Source organism: Heterobasidion irregulare, assembly GCF_000320585.1.
Source record: "Heterobasidion irregulare TC 32-1 unplaced genomic scaffold scaffold_04, whole genome shotgun sequence".
Classification (NCBI taxonomy): domain Eukaryota; kingdom Fungi; phylum Basidiomycota; class Agaricomycetes; order Russulales; family Bondarzewiaceae; genus Heterobasidion; species Heterobasidion irregulare.
Genome location: NW_009258200.1, coordinates 2,517,359 through 2,532,719, shown reverse-complemented (window position 1 = coordinate 2,532,719; position 15,361 = coordinate 2,517,359). Strand labels below are relative to the sequence as shown.

Below are 15,361 nucleotides of genomic sequence, written 5' to 3'. Positions count from 1 at the left end.
TATCTCTGCAAACATGTAAGATTCTATTCATGCTTGGGAACTTGCTCACAATTGGTTCAGGGACTTGCCACCGAGTATCTCTTCCTCAGGAGATCAGCCTGTAGCACAGAAAGCGAAACCTCGAGGGATACGAAGCCTAGAGATGCGATCCCCATCAGCACCGTTCCAATATGCACCTCCGCCACCACGCACTGGCAAATATATGCCATTGCTGATATACGGCTACATGCTTCCGGAGGAATTTCTAGACGCGTACGCCACCGAACACAACATGAGTCCCGTTGTCACCGAACGGGACAAACTCAATGCACACACCTCTGCAATCTTGCGTATTAAGACCAAAGCTGGATTGTTTGGAGAGGCTGATTGCATTGGTACACCCACCGCACAGGGAGAGAAAGGAATACTGTCTGTTTGTCGCGAGTAAGAAGTCGAAGTCTACGATGAAGCTGCCAGAGGAGAAGTATATGGAAAATTTGAAGAAGGCATTGAGTACGGAGGAGCCTTCACAGTGGTATAAGCCAGTAAACTAGGTTTCTGACATGATCTTATCATCGCCACATTATCTACCACTATAAAGTCCATATGAGCCTAGAGAGCTCTTCCGATGGTGCTACACTGCTGGCTCTGAACGCTGAGCACTGAGTACGTGAGTGGCAAGTCCTAGCCGTCAATATAATAGAAACATGCACTCACATGAAACGGTCCCAGCTAGTCATCTGCGAAAGTGGAAGCGATGCGGCGATGAGGGAGTAACAGGTTAGGTCACGTGACACAAGTTCAACATCTTATAGCCCCGCCAAAATTCGACTCCTTAACCGCCATCTCTGTATCTCAAGTGCCATATGATATCTGTACATCTCATGCATGTGAACATGTTCTCACTCTGTTCAGGAGCCGATTCTTTTTCCATCAGGTGATCAGACTGTATTGCAGGAAGCGTCATCTCAAGAGACACGCGCCCTAGACATACGAGCCCCTTCATCGCGATTTACATATGCACCTCTTTCCCCACGCACTGGGAAATACATGCGGTTGATAATTTATGGCTACATGCTACCGGAGGAATTTCTAGACGCGTACGCCATCGAACACAACATGAGTCCCGTTGTCACCGAACGGGACAAGCTCAATGCACACACCTCTGCAATCTTGCGTATCAAGACCAAAGCCGGATTGTTTTGGAGAGGCACGATTGCAATTATACACCCACCACATAGGGAGAGGAACGAGTACCGCCTGTTTGTTGCGAGTAACGAGTCGGAGCTTGTGATGAGGCTGCCGGAGGAAAAGTATATGGAAAAGCTGAAGAAGGCGTTGGGCATGGAGGATCCACCACAGTGGTATAGGTCGGTGAGTTGGTAGGGATGCAATCCTAAATACTGCCCGATTTTTCTTAATGTTTAACACATGTTCGTGGTACCAATTTTATTCGGTCTGTCCTTTCGCATTCGACTCTCTCGATCTGACTCGCATTGCCCATGTCGTGCTTGATTATAATTGCGCACTTATTTCGAAGACAATCTGGTCAACAACCAGCTGCCACTACCCAGACTATCGTCGCGGAGCTCAAATTGGCGGCCCAAGCACTTGGACCGAAACTGTCAGAAAATTCCGAACAAGATGTACCAAATATAATACATACCGCATACCTTCCTAGTCAAAACTATCTCCAGCCAACTTTCCCTCGCTTTCCGAGATCACAGTAAATCCACCACCTTTATCGTGCCTCCACCACGTTTGCTTCCCTGATGACCGAACAGTTAAGTTTGGAAACCGTTCACCCTATCGAAGTTTCAGCATCCGCGATTTGATGTCTGGCGGTGTGTCTGTATATTCAACATAGAAGGAGAGGGATAGACAGCGAAGGCTGGTGGCTTTCCAATTCCCATGTGAAACAGCGTACTCGAGTGTCTCCTGTGGCGAGAAATATCAGATCAAGAGTCGACATCACAAGGTCAATATATACGCACGACTTGCTCGCTATCCGCCACGATCCCGCCCTCCATTACTCCACCCACAAGATCCATTGGAGACGCATTGGTTTGGAAACAGAGGGAGAGGAAGCTTAGAGTAGTTCGGTGGCGGAAGAGGCGGGAAAGAATCTGTCCCGTGTCGAGCTGCCCACTGTCGCGCCGCGGAGTGGTGATGGGGAGTGTCGGGCTCGTCAGCGGGGACCCTTTAGCTCTCAATTGATCCAGGATCCATATATCGAGTGAATTTGTAACAAAACACAGTCCTGGAGATACGACGACCCTGCGAAGGCTAGGGCACGGATGCGCTGTGAAAAGGTATAATATATCCCAAGTACATGTAAGAGACTTGAGCGATACCCAGGACATTTGGTACAGGCGAATCCACGACCAATCCGAGTATGTCGATGGATAAGCAAGAATTGAGAGCCGCTCCAAGGTTCTGGCGGACCCTAGTAAGACATCTGCGCAGGTACTAGTGATGTTGGTATAGGTATCACAGAAGAATAGCTCTACATTAACTGAATTGATGATGATATCATTTAGTTCGACAGCAGGATCAACGAAGATCATATGGAGGCAAAAAGAGAGGGAAGATCGGCGAAGCCATTCTCTGAGTTTCGGAAAGAGCACCAGCACTCTCACATCAATAGTGAGACGTTTGAGTCCAAGGCAAGTATCAAGAACCTCACAAAGGGTATTTTCGCAGTCGGAAGGGAGAGAGGGTTCGCGATCAGAGAGGGAATAGCCTAGCCGGAAGTGTTTGATGCATCCGCCGAGTTCATGTTTAATGATAAAGTGGCAGAACGCTTGTAGAACCTCATAAGAGCGTAAGTAAGGGACGTCCTGGACGAAGACAGAGCCGGCAATGGGGCGCAGAGAGGAAGAGGTAAGCATCAATGCACGGAGTCCATCGACGTCGCAGAGTGTGCAAATATCTTCGAGAATTTCGAGGGGCAGAGACATCAAGGACACTGAGTTACGAGGGACATCGTAGCGCAGGGACTCCGCGGTGTGCGGGTTTGCAGATAAAGGCGTCGGCATCTGTCAGTATATATGGAAGTGCATGCAGAAATTTGTGTCAAACCTAGTTTGGACATGGGTCTCTATCTGCAGACTGGGGTAGGGCATCGAGGGAAGGGACTGCGTGGACGCTCATGCTTGCTCCCCTGTCTTTGATATGCTGAGGCTGGGGCAGAAAGAACAGTGGGGCCCAAGGCTATAGGCAGGTACGGCTAAATCACAGCAAGACAAGAGCGAGACAGACGGGCGTTCGCAAGACTTTGACATGGAGGCGCCATGGCAAAATGGCGCACCGGTGAATAGAGCTGTAGACGAGGAGAGTGCGGCTCGAGGCTATAAGCAGTTACGGACAACAGCGAGACGGACTGGCACACGCAAAACTTCGACATGGAGGCGCTGTGAGCTCGATCACCTACGAGCATGACCGCCTACGAGCATAGTGAGTGCAGTCGAGCATCCAGCTGTAGAATCTGCTTGGCGGCACATCCCCGAAGAACGACGTCACGGGCTCGTTGCGTAAGGCCGCCGCTCGCCCGAGCTTTCGCCGCCTGTGCAGTATGCACTGTGTCCATCCGTAGACAAAAAAATCCTGTTCCTCACGGTACAGTAAAAGGGAGTAGAGCAGATGCAATGAACGATCGAGTGTAGCCCGTCGCACCCCCAAAAACCTGCCATCGCAAGCCTTCCCATCGCTCCATATAATATTCCTCAAACGACCCCATTTCCGAAAAAATACATCAAAAGATAACTAAACAGCTAACATGACAGCAACACAATGCCACGCCGAGCGAGAAGAGAGATACACGCTTCAAGAGCAAGCAGACACACGCGGACGGACGAGGCCACAGACAGACAGACAGACAGACAGACAGAGGCGGAGACAGAAACAGAGACGGGAACAGAGACTACAGCGAGTCCAGCGAAAGCGGCTCGCGAGGATGACGGGATGCTCAGAAGGGACTGCGGCACGACAACGGCGCGATATCGACCCACACCCACACCCACACCCACACCCACACCCACAAAACCCATACCCATACTCAAGCTCGGCGGGGTATCCAGAAGGAAAAACACAACACGGCGACGAACGACGGACGGCAGACGGCAGTGCGAAGCTACGCCGCGCCCCCAGCGCCGACGTACGCCCGTTTATCCGCCCTCCACGCGCTCGGGCTCGCGCCGCGCTCCACGACCGACCGCCCGCGCTTCCTGGCCTGGCCCTGGCCGTGCCCCTGCTGCTGCTGCTGGTGATGCGACTGCTGCGGGTGCGCGCGCCCTTGCGCATGCGGGGGCATCACAAAGTACCGCTCAATAGGCGGCCGCCCGCCTCTCGCGCCCGCGCCCGAAGCCGCAGCCTCCGCCTCCGCCTGCCCGTGCCCGTGCGGGCCAGGGGGCGCAGGCGTGTAGCCCGGCGGGCGTTCCTTGTACTGCATGAGAACGGCATTTCGGTGAGCGATCGATCTAATCAGCGGCGGGGAGGCGGGGGAGGGGGGGACGCACGGTCTCGAGCTCGGGCCTGCCGCGCCACTTCGCGATCGCCTCGCAGAAGCGGAGCGCGGCGCGCTCGACGGGCTCCGCGGGGTACTGCCACGCCAGGTCCTCCATGTGCGTCGAGAGGTCGGGCGTGCCTGCCGGCACGTCGAAGAACTGCGGGATCGTCAGTAAACGAACGGACGGCGCTGACATTGAAAGGGCGATGCTCGCGGCGAAATTTACGCATCGGCGGCACTGAAAGCGGGAAGCCCCGCGCAGACCCGACTACCGAGCGCATAGACGCAAAAAAAAAAAAAGAGAAGCAAAGCGCAACACGCACCCTCGCCAGGCGCGCCATCATCTCCCGCTCATACTCCGCCTCCCCGCCCTCCCGCCGCGGACACGTCCCCGCCCCGCCCCCCGCCGCGACCGCCTCTGCATGCGCCCGCAGCGCCGGAAACAGCACGCGCACCGCCTCCTCCAGATCCGGCAGCTCATCCGGGTCGAACCCCGCAAACTCGTCCGCGCCGCCCGCCCCGGCTCCGCCCATGTCCATGCCCGCGCCCGCGCCCGCGTCGCCGAGCCCGAGCCCGACGCCCATGAGCACCTGCACCGGCGCGAGCTGCCGCCACCCCGCGCTGAGGTACCCCTCGAGCACCGCGCGCGTGAGCAGGCCCGCGAGCAGCATGTACCACTCCCGGGCAGGCCGCAGCGCGCGCGCGTACGCGCCCTTGGCGGCGCTACCGGCCTCGCGCCCCTGTCCGTGTCCCTGCGCTTCGTCGCTCGCGTCGTCGTAGCCGCTGCTGACCCCGACGCCGGCCTCGCGCCCGAGCTCGAGGCTCACGAGCGCAGACAGCCGCACGAAGCGCGCGATGAGCTCCGATAACCGCGTGTTCCCCGTCCCCGTCGTCTTGCCCTCCTCTCCAGCTCCCCCCGCTCCAGCTCCCCCCGCGCCAGCGCGGCCCTCCCCGCCAGCGCCAGCGCCCATCCCGCTCACCTGTCGCCTCAACACGCTCCCCCTCGGCCCGGGCCGCGCCAGCCCCGACCCGACCCCGCTCCCGTCCTTGAAGCCTGTGAGGCCCCCGCCCTGCGGCACGCCGCCGCCCACCGCCGCCTTTCCCGCGGCGCTGGCGGCGGCGGCGACAGTCCCGCCGCGGGGGCGCGCAGGCGCCTTGTCCTTCGCCTCGACGCAGATGTCGCAGCCGGTGTGCAGGTGGCGCGGGCAGCGGAGCGACGGGGGCGAGTTGGCGGTGCTCGGGTCCGCGCCGGCGAGGAACATGTCGCGCGTGCGCGGGCTCGGCGAGGGGGGCGCGTAGGAGGTGTACTGGATCTGGAAGCGGTGCGCGCGCTGCGGCGGCGAGGCGTAGCCCTGTGATGCGCGACGGCGGCGGGGGTGAGACGCGGACGGGTGCAGACGGGAGGAATAGGGGCAACACGCACGGAGTATGCCGGGGCGTAGGACGCCGACGCGCTCGAGACGGTTGACAGCGGGAGGAGCGAGGGCGGGAGCGCGGCCCGCGGGATCTGGGCCTGCATCGCGGGCGAGCCGCCGCCGCCGCCACCACCACCACTGGCTGTGGACGATGTGCTGCTGCGGGACGCGGCGGCGACGTGGAGGTGGCGCGGGATGGGCGCCTGGCGCGCGAAGAGGTCGTTGAGCACCGTCGCGAGGGCGAGGCGGAGGCGCACGCCGTTCGGCAGCGTGTGCGCGTGCGCGGGGGCGGTCGGGGGCAGGGCGGTCGCGGATGCGTAGGAGGTCGCGGCCACGGCGGCGGCGAGGGCGGCGGCCGAGGCGGTGGAGATGACGGGGCTGGTCGGGACGTGGGGGACGAGGGGCTGGCGCGGGGACGTCGGGGCGGGGGGCAGGAGGGGCTCGTCGTCGGGAAAGGGGTGGTCCTGCGGGGGCTGCTCGAGCATGCTCGCGACGACCTTCTCGATGCCCTCGGCCCTGAGGCGGAGCTTGCGTGCGAGGACGAAATCCTGGCGGGCCATGCGGGCCTCCTCGTCCTCGTCGTGCGGGTGGCCGGGCCCGCCGGCGCGCGCGAGGAGGGCGGCGACGTCCTCGCCGTCGGAGGGCGCCTCTGCGTCCTCGTCGTAGCCCTCGGGGCGCTCGCGGTGGGCGTAGTGCGGGGCCGCGGGGCCGCCGGTGCGGTCTGTCATGGCGAGCTCGGCGCGGGCCTGGGCGAAGCGGGTGCGGGCGTGGACCCAGAGGAGGTGGTCGAGGATGAGGGTCCGTGTGGACTTTTCGCGCGGGGGGATGGAGTGCAGGTGGTGCGCGTGCTTGTGCGCGGGCGCGCGGAAGGGGGCGCTCTGCGTCTGCGTCTGCGTCTGCGGCGGGGGCTGGGGCGCGTGGACGTGGTTCGAGGCGTGTGCATGGGTTTGATTCGATGTCGATGTCGATATCGGTGGCTGCGTCTGGGCGTGCGTCTGGGCGTGGGCGTGGGCGTGGGCGGGGGTGCCGGCATGAGCGGCGGGTTGTTGGGGGTTGGGGGCGGCGGGCGCGATGGTTGGCTGAGCACGGGTGCCGTTGGCGGCGATGGGGAAGGACGGGCGTGGGCGCTGCGTGGGGCCAAGGACGACGGGGACGGGGACGTAGCTGGAGTGTGTTTGATATGCCATCGCGACGTGGCCGACGAGAACAAAGTTGAAGCCTCCTCGCCGCTCCCCGGCGCGGCACCCTCCTCGGCACCCGCGGCACTGCCCCTGCGCGCCTCAGATCCCGTGCACGCACACACACACACCGTCCCGCACCTTTCATCTTTCTCATATATAGATTCAAGCCGCGCTGTACAATAAATACCACGTCCGGGAAATATCTACGGGAGGCTACTACGCTACAGCATACGATCCAATTTCGGCCGCACGAAACGTCCGCCGAGTCGCGAGCGACCACGACGTCAATGGAGGAGAATGACAACGAAGAGTGACACAAAAAAGGACAGAAAACGGGAGCGACGAGATGTATATGATACCAGCAGTATAAACGACGCAGGCGATGCCGGGACACAAACGACCGCCCCCCGCGATCGACCGATCGCTCGGGTCAAGAAAGGCGGCGCCGGGCCCACGACGCGAACACGACGAGAGAGAAAAACCGAGCAGCAGGGCCACGGGCGTAAGCAATAGATATATAGCGAGGCGAGCACGACGACCAGACACAGCAGGGAGAAAAAGTAAGAGTGAGAGAAGAAGTGAAAAAAAGTGAAAAAAAAAAACACGTAGATCACGAGCGGGACCGAGAGCGAGAGCGAACGGAATGAGACGAGACGAGATGGATGAGACAAAAATCCGCGGCGGACGCGATGTCCAGGCGTATGATAGGGTACCGTGGGGAAACAGTCGCAGACGGAAAGGCGTGAAGACGAAGGGGCGCGGGGCAGATGTGGCGATCACCGGCTTCTACTTCGAGAGCGCGCGATCGAGAGTCGGGTGCCGAGGGAGGGGAAGATCGTGAACGTGAACATCATCAGCCACGCAAGCGCCGTGCGACGCAGCATCAGAGCGGACGGCATGACGAGGACGAGGATGCAAATGGGGACGGGGAGGAGGACGAGAGCAAGGGAGGGGGGCGGAAGAAGCAGACGAGTTGGGAGTCGGAGCCGTGAGTCGTACATCATGAGTCGCAGATCGCGGGGGCGACGGAGAGGCGGAGGGGGGGGACGCAGAATGGATACAGTGGCAAAACCGGAAAAAAAACGAGATTCGAGACGAGACGAGACGAGACGGGGCGGAAGAGGCGGTGAGGCGGGGCGGGAATGGCGGTGAGACGGTGAGGCGGCAGAGGCCAGGCGTGGACGGCGGAACGAAGCAGAAACGAACAAAGGAGCGCGCGCGGCCCGCGGCGAAACCGAGCACACACGCACGCCGCAAGTACCCAGCACCCAGCACGCCAGCAGCCCGAAACACGCGCCCAACCCCGCCCGCGCGGACCCATCAACCCCTACCTCCAATGCCCATCACCACACCATCACTCCACCATCACCATCAGCGCCCGTGCCCACCACATCACCATCACCATCACCATCACATCGCATCACATCACATCAACAGCGCCCGCCCTCACCCGCGCGCGCGCGCGCAATTTACATGATCAGCCCATGCTGATGCGCACCGAACCCTCCCTGTCCCCACCCGCCGTCCGACTCCACCTTCGGCAACCCCATCCCGCCCATCCCGCCCATGCTCATCCCGCCCATCCCCATCCCGCCCATCCCGCCCATCCCGCCCATCCCGTCGTCCTCCTGCTGCTGCATCTGCATCTGCTGCGCGCGCTCCGCGTCCACCGTCTCCTGCACCTTCGCGCACGGCGCCCCGCCCTCCGATTTCACTGCCGCACACCGCATCGCGAACGCAAAACCCCAAAATAAAACCCCCAAAACAAAAGTCAGCGCGCGCCCTGCCCGCAAAAGCGCCGACAGCGCCAAAAAGAGCAAACACTCACGGTGCCGATTCAGCGCGTCCAGCCGCGCAAACGGCTTCTTGCAGCCCTCGCATAAAAACGGGCGGTGGTTCGAGTGCAGCTGCTCGTGCCGCTTGCAGTCGTGCTGCCGCGCGAAGCCCTTGCCGCACCCGGGCCACTTGCACTGGAACGGCTTCTCGTCGTTGTGCGACCGCTTGTGCCCTGCACGCGCACGCGCATCCCCAAAAAAATAAAACGTCAGACACGAGCCAAATGAAGAAGAGCGCACGTCGGCGCACACGCACCCTTGAGATTAAAATGCCGCGTAAACGTGCTCCCGCACCCGGGAACGTCGCACCGAAACTTCGCCTCGTTAATCCGCCGCTTCATGCTCGCGTCCGCCGTCGCAGACGTCGTCACGTTCGGCTTCGCAACCGCCAACGGCGTGCCCCCGCGCGCGCCCTCCATCCCCATCCCCCCCATTCCTATCCCCATCCCCAGCCCTCCCGACCCGTCCCCAACCGCCACCGCGCCCCCGTCTTGCTGCTGGCCGTGCTGCTGCTGCTGCTGCTGCTGCGACTGCTGCGCGTACCGCCCCGACCCCGCGATCCCAACGCTCGGCAGCGGCTCCACCAATCGCGCCGGACTCGCGCTCGGGCTCGGATACGGCGACACCCGCGCGCCATGCAGCCCGCCCCCGCCTGCGCCCCCGTGCCCGTGGCCCCACCCGTCCGCGCCCCCGCCCCCGCCGTCCAGCGCGCCCACCCCGCGCTCCCGCGACCCGCTCGACGCGCGCCGGTGGTGCCCGCGCGTGATCGACGGCACCGCGTCCGCGCCCACCCCGAGCCCCATCCCGCCCAGGCTCCCCATCCCCATCCCGAGCCCCATCCCGCCCACGCCCATCGGCGACAGGTACTGCCGGTTCTGTGCGGCCAGCGACGCGATGTAGTCTTGGTGCGGGCTAGGCGGGTACGCCTGCCCGGCGCCGTTGTTGTTGTTGTTGTTGGACGCGAACCCGCCGATGGACGCCATCATCCCCGGGCGCAGGTCCTCCGAGCGCACCTGCCTGTGCGTCTGCCGCGCCGCGCCCCCGCCGTCCGAGCGCGCACGGCGCAGCCCTGCGCCAAAATCAGGCGACAGCAGGCCCGGCGCGCCCATCCCCTGGCCCTGGAACGACGCGAATGGCCCCGGCTGCGGCTGCTGCTGCTGCTGCTGGTACTCGTGCGCGCCAAAGACGGACACGGACGCAGACGCCGAGTGCGAATGCGCGTGATGGCGCGCGGGAGCGTGCGGCGGGTCGTCGACGAGGTCGCTCACGGGCGGTAGCACCTGATTCATGTTGACCGTCCCGGGCGTCGCCGCGCGCTCGCGCTCGCGCTGCTGAAACGCGGCGGCGGAGGCCGGATCAGCGACGGCGGAGCCTTGATACGGATGGGGGCCCTCGGCCCAGAGCAGCGGACGGAGGGACGTGTCGGACTTGCTGCGCGCGCGCGAGGGGGAGGGCGGGAGGAGAAAGTCGTCGCCGCCGCCGCTGCCCGCGCCGCCCGCGGTCGACGAGGGTCCGCTGGTCGGGGGAAAGTGGTACGCGCCGTGGCCGCCGTCGTACCGGGACGGGCGTGATGGGCCGGCAGATGCCGACGTGTCGCTTGGCTGATGATGATGCCAGGCGGTCGTCGAGGGCTGGGGCGCTGTCGTCGTGGGGGACAGGCAGGCAGGCAGGCAGGCAGGGTGATCAGCGGGGAGAGTTTCTTTTTTTTTTTCGAGGAGGCGATACTCACCTAGCGCGGAGGGGTACTGCGAGGGGTCGTTGACGCCGCTGACGGGGGTCGCGGGGACGATGTGGAGGCGAGGGCCGACGCCGTCGCCGTCGGGGGCGTTGATGGTGGGCGGGTCCTGGGGGAAGCCGGCGGAGGAGCGGCCTGAGCGCGGGGCGGAGTCTGGGATGCGGATCTGTGGGGGGGATGGGGGCTTGCTGGGGGTGCCGGCACGCTCTGTGGGAATCTGGCGTGCGGGGAGGTAGGGGGAGTCGACGTGGAGGCCCTCGAAGTTGAGGCGCGGGGAGGGGAGGGGGTGTGTGACGGTGCGGTGGTGGTGGGAGGAGGAGACGGAGGAGGCGGGGCTGCGGTAGTCCTCGTTGCCGCTGTCGGCTGCGCCGTTGCTGGAGGCGGGGGAGCCGTGGTCGTAGAGGGGGTGGTCGTGTGAGAGGGAGAGGGAGAGGTGGTCTGCGGGGTTGTCAGCGGCAGTCATGAAGTCGTCGTGGAAGATGAGGAGGCCGGAGGAGGCGGGTGCGTCGTAGGCGGCGGGGTCGTAGTCGTCTGCGGGGTCTACTGCGAGGGGGTCGTCGCCGTCGAAGAAGCCGAGGGCGTCGTCCTTGCCGTCGCCAAAGTCGAGCTCTGAGACGCCGGAGTAGGGGGAGTTCTGGTACGAGCCTGCGTAGGACGGGGTGGGGGGGAAGTGGGGGCTGCTGGGGGCGTAGGGATCGAAGGAGTCGAGGGGGAGGGAGCGACGGTCGAGGTCGGAGTAGGGCGGGTCTGCGTGGAAAGGAATCATGGGGAGGACGCTTTTGAGAGCTGGCTGCTGTAGAGGACGCGGCGGCGGATGAGACGGTGTGTGCAGGGCTGTGATCCACCAGGCAGTGCCCGTCCAAGCCACTCGCTGCCCCTTCAAGCTCCGACCCTGTCCCTCCCGTGACTGCACCGCTCCGCACAGCCCGCACGTGGCTCGCCGTGCGCCCGCCGTGCGTCCGTGTCAGACCTACGCCTGCATGTACATACCTTTGACCCCGCCCGCGCCTCGCTCGCGCTCTCATCTCACACAACGGTATACGTATACCCCTCAACCTCGACTCGCCCCGCCCCGCACGCCTCGCGCGCACAGCAATGCGGGGACGCTCGCAGATCGACCTCGCGCGCCCGCCTAACCACTATGTAAGCTAATACATACGTGCGTGCATACTGGGTACTGTAGGCCCACATATGCAGGCTTCGCGGACCGCCTCTGGTCTTCTCCGTCCGATCGTGATCGCGATCGCCGCCCTCGATGACTCGCGCCCCGCGACTCGAGGTGTCCATACCCATGCTTATCCAGGACAGCGCAGGAGCCCCACGTCTGTGTGCACCGGCTGCAGATCCTCGGACTTTGCGGCTGGCGCTGCGCGACGCGGGACGCTCAGATCCTTGGTACGGCGGCGCGTCGATCATGTACACGGACGCGCGACGGCGAGCTGCGGTGCGCTTTGGCGGGTCTTTGCGTGTCGTGTGTCCTTGCGTGTCCTTGCGAGACTTTGCGAGACTCTGGTACATTTGCCGTCTTTGCGAGACTTTGCCAATCGCCGAAGCCTTGTACATCTGCATCTGCACGCACGCACGCACGCACGCACGGGCAGACGGGCGACCCGTTGCCTACGAGCGACTCGCGAATCTGCCGCTATCTTCCAGCTATCGGCTAGGACCGTCCGCGACCCGCCTACGCTGGGAGACGGGCGGAGAGCTAGGACGCGGAGGCTCCGGAATATCGGAACGACGCGCTATGGTATGGTATAGCGAGCGCGTCCACCGTCCAGCCCAGCCCGGCTTTGCCCTCGTCCGCCCTGAAATCAGGACTCGGTCAAGTCAGGTACGTGCGAGGACCGCGGCGTGCGCACCGTGCAGAGTCGACGACGGCGAGCCTCGCACAGCGCACCAACTCGCTCGTCCGCTGACCCCCCGCGCGCAACTAGGCCACTACCGCAATGCGCGCTCGTGCGACGCGCTCGCCGTGCACGGATGTCACGCATGCAGGGACGGCGCGCCGTCGGAGTCTCGACCGCGGGGCGCTTCGGCGGGCGCGCGTCGAGCCCCGTGTAGACTCGATGCGGGGCCGCTTCTGTTCGCTTGCGCCCGCCGCGTGCGTATGCCTACACGCCTACACGCCTACACGCCTACACGCATATACGCCCACACAGACGCACAGACACACAGACACGCGCCCACACTCCAACACTCCAACACTCCACCGCAGGCCTTCGTTGGCGCGCGCATTCGTCCCGCCCGCACTAGGCGCTGGGCACGCGGCTCCGGGCGCCGGAGGACGGCGCAAGCAGCCATATACGACAGCGCATGCATCGAACCCAAGCTCCTGTGCGGATCCGGGCTTCGTTTCTTCATCGCCGGCGGCGACCGCTGCGATGCTGGAGCTCCAGGTCCGGAGGCCGGAGAAGGCTGCTCGATTCGATTATGCGCTCGGCGCGGCCGCTCGATGATCCCCGGACGCGTTGGCGCGGGACGAGAAGAAGGGTTTTTTTTTCGCATGTCGGTCAATTGCTTTGGGCGACGTCAGACGGACAACCACTCGGGACGCGGGACGCAGCACCGCGTCGAGACCGCTTTCAAACGTCCGCGCCCGATCACATATGACTTGCTTCTCGCAAGTTATCTACTTAGACCTCGCCCGTTCACGCGTTGAAGCATGCGCCACCTTACGCCCAGACAGCCGCACTGCTGTGAAGACGCTCGTCATGCATCAGCGGATCACACAGTCATGCGATGCCCGGTGGCCAAGTGATCTATAATTAACCCGTCCCGCAGCCTCGTGGATGGTGACTTCAGCATGGATGCAGTACCCTGTCGTCCGCAGTCTCACCAGGGGCTACGCACTCTACATCATTGCCGTCATACGCGTTGTTGGGCCGTCGGATGTCGCATGGGCTGTCGACGGCCTCTGCGTCGAGCGGTCCGATCGATCACATGCATGGTGGGTTAAGTTTCTGCTTCCTTCGGCCGCAGCTTCTCGTAGCGTCGATGTCGAGATGCGATGCACTGGCCGCCACGGTCCGTCTCGGCTCGCAATACTTAGGGGCGAGCGGGGATCTGCATCTGCACTCGGCCCGCGAGCCCAGTCCATCCACCGACGAGGCACTTACTGCGTTACGTCCCTCCTCGCTCACCGCATTCTCACCGCCACTCGGCAGAAGCGCGCGGGGAGCGCCTGCAGCACCCACGGCCTGTTGTCCGCAACCGATGATGCAGTGCGATCGGACGAGCGGGATTGGCTTCTTCCCCTTACCTCTTCCCCGTCCCCCCACAGCAGACCACAGCCTCCTCATCCTGCAGCGCCCCGCGTCAGATCAATCGCGAGCACGAGAAGCCCGCGCGTGGGGATCTAACTCAGGCCGGCCGCACGGAGCCCGCGCAGACCTCGACGCCCGCCCGCCCGCCCGCGTCGGACACTCATCGACTAACCATCGACCTCCGTCATCTCTCCACACGATCAACGCACGCGCGGACCCGTCGAACACGGTGCAAGGGACAAGCACTCCGGCGCCAGACGTGGGCGTGTGGTGCTCTGGCCGGCGAGCTTCACACAAGGGCACGCCAGGGCCAGGACTCGCGTTTCGGTGATCCCGCGCAGGCACGGGACGGGAATTACTCGCGAGCAGGGTCCTCGGGCAGGAGAAATGGGCACCCGCGCCCGCGCTGGTGCCTGTCTCCGTCGTATCGCCGGGAAGCGGCTTCCGATCCCTGACTCATGGCCCGCCGACACGCCGAAACAGAGCTCGTGAAGAACCCGAGTCGAGAGGCTCCGAGTACCCCGGCGCGCGCGTCGGGAACCGCGTTATAATCATTCGATGGCGCGCGGGCCAGGTTCCGCGCAGCAGACAGGATCGCCGGAGCGTGCGCCTTTGCGCCCCCGCGTGTACTGTATACTTAGTATGGCTGGATCGTGGGCATCGTCGCGGAATCAATCGTGCCCATGGCGCGCTTCGACGGAACGAGCAATTGCGCGCGACGTGTGACCGCTCGGAGCTGGTGGCCGACTGGCAGGCTGGGTGCTGATGCCCTCGCGGGCGCCTCCGCGGAGAAGCCTGCGTCCGAGGCGTCACTGTAGTGCGCACACGGTTCTCTTTTTGCCAGCCAAAATAGACGCTCAGACAGCGATGAATCGTGCTCACGTCCGTCATGGGCATTGGATGACGAAGGGACGATGAGCATGCAAGGCTCGCCAGGCTAGACACGTCCCCTGTCGAGCGTGATCCCACGGGGAACAACCATAAGCATAAATGTGTTCATTCTTCCACGCTCAGAAACATCGAGGTCTGGGAGGAAACAGATTATGACATCAAACATGTTACAGAACCATCCACCACCGTCACACGATCACTGCGGCCCTGCGTATAGAGACATGGTCCAGAGGCATCCTGAACTACGTACGAGCAGCCACACACTATGAAGGATCAAGATCGCACCGCCATGATGATCACCCTAAATTGCTTCTTAGCAGGAGATCTCGGGGGTCGCAGCGTGGATCTGATCGTCCGCAGAAAACCTGCGCCAAAATGGGCCGATCGCGAATGCCGACGTTGGTGAAGAGTCAGGCTGTGCACGTTAATTACTCCTGTGGAGGCGGTGCGAGGGCAAAGCTAAATGCTTACTCGCATGTCGGACGTGACGATCCAGCTGTTGAAGACAAGGCTCACTGTCAAAAGAGAATAAGGATCAGGCAAGTGTGGCCGTGT

The 15,361-nt window shown here is 63.0% G+C and overlaps 5 protein-coding genes across 5 annotated transcripts; 2 read left to right on the top strand and 3 right to left on the bottom strand.

Moving 5' to 3' along the window:
* Nucleotides 1-305: 305 nt before the first annotated feature.
* On the top strand, nt 306-2,726 carry HETIRDRAFT_119469 (uncharacterized protein; the record flags this gene model as incomplete). Its single annotated transcript, XM_009547311.1, has 6 exons — nt 306-524; nt 937-1,349; nt 1,520-1,705; nt 1,847-1,957; nt 2,338-2,428; nt 2,520-2,726. The coding sequence occupies 6 exons, from the start codon at nt 306-308 to the stop codon at nt 2,724-2,726; spliced, it is 1,227 nt and encodes a 408-aa protein (XP_009545606.1).
* Nucleotides 2,727-4,321: 1,595 nt separating this feature from the next.
* HETIRDRAFT_474499 (uncharacterized protein) lies at nt 4,322-6,629 on the bottom strand (the record flags this gene model as incomplete). Its single annotated transcript, XM_009547310.1, has 5 exons — nt 4,322-4,423; nt 4,497-4,643; nt 4,810-5,388; nt 5,467-5,799; nt 5,949-6,629. Coding segments are annotated over 5 exons (1,842 nt in total), but the record flags the coding sequence as incomplete, so codon positions are not given.
* A 595-nt stretch (nt 6,630-7,224) lies between these two features.
* HETIRDRAFT_409190 (uncharacterized protein) lies at nt 7,225-8,612 on the bottom strand. The gene has a single exon (XM_009547309.1). It carries the CDS (start codon nt 8,081-8,083, stop codon nt 7,859-7,861), a length of 225 nt encoding a protein of 74 aa, XP_009545604.1. The 5' UTR covers nt 8,084-8,612; the 3' UTR covers nt 7,225-7,858.
* A 299-nt stretch (nt 8,613-8,911) lies between these two features.
* Nucleotides 8,912-9,225, bottom strand: HETIRDRAFT_244542 (uncharacterized protein; the record flags this gene model as incomplete). The annotated part of the gene is made up of 2 exons (XM_009547308.1): nt 8,912-9,090; nt 9,174-9,225. Coding segments are annotated over 2 exons (231 nt in total), but the record flags the coding sequence as incomplete, so codon positions are not given.
* Nucleotides 9,226-11,907: 2,682 nt separating this feature from the next.
* HETIRDRAFT_119466 (uncharacterized protein) lies at nt 11,908-14,733 on the top strand (the record flags this gene model as incomplete). Its single annotated transcript, XM_009547307.1, has 7 exons — nt 11,908-12,483; nt 12,587-13,048; nt 13,186-13,240; nt 13,434-13,676; nt 13,702-14,242; nt 14,285-14,519; nt 14,557-14,733. The coding sequence occupies 7 exons, from the start codon at nt 11,908-11,910 to the stop codon at nt 14,731-14,733; spliced, it is 2,289 nt and encodes a 762-aa protein (XP_009545602.1).
* Between the last annotated feature and the right edge of the window lie 628 nt (nt 14,734-15,361).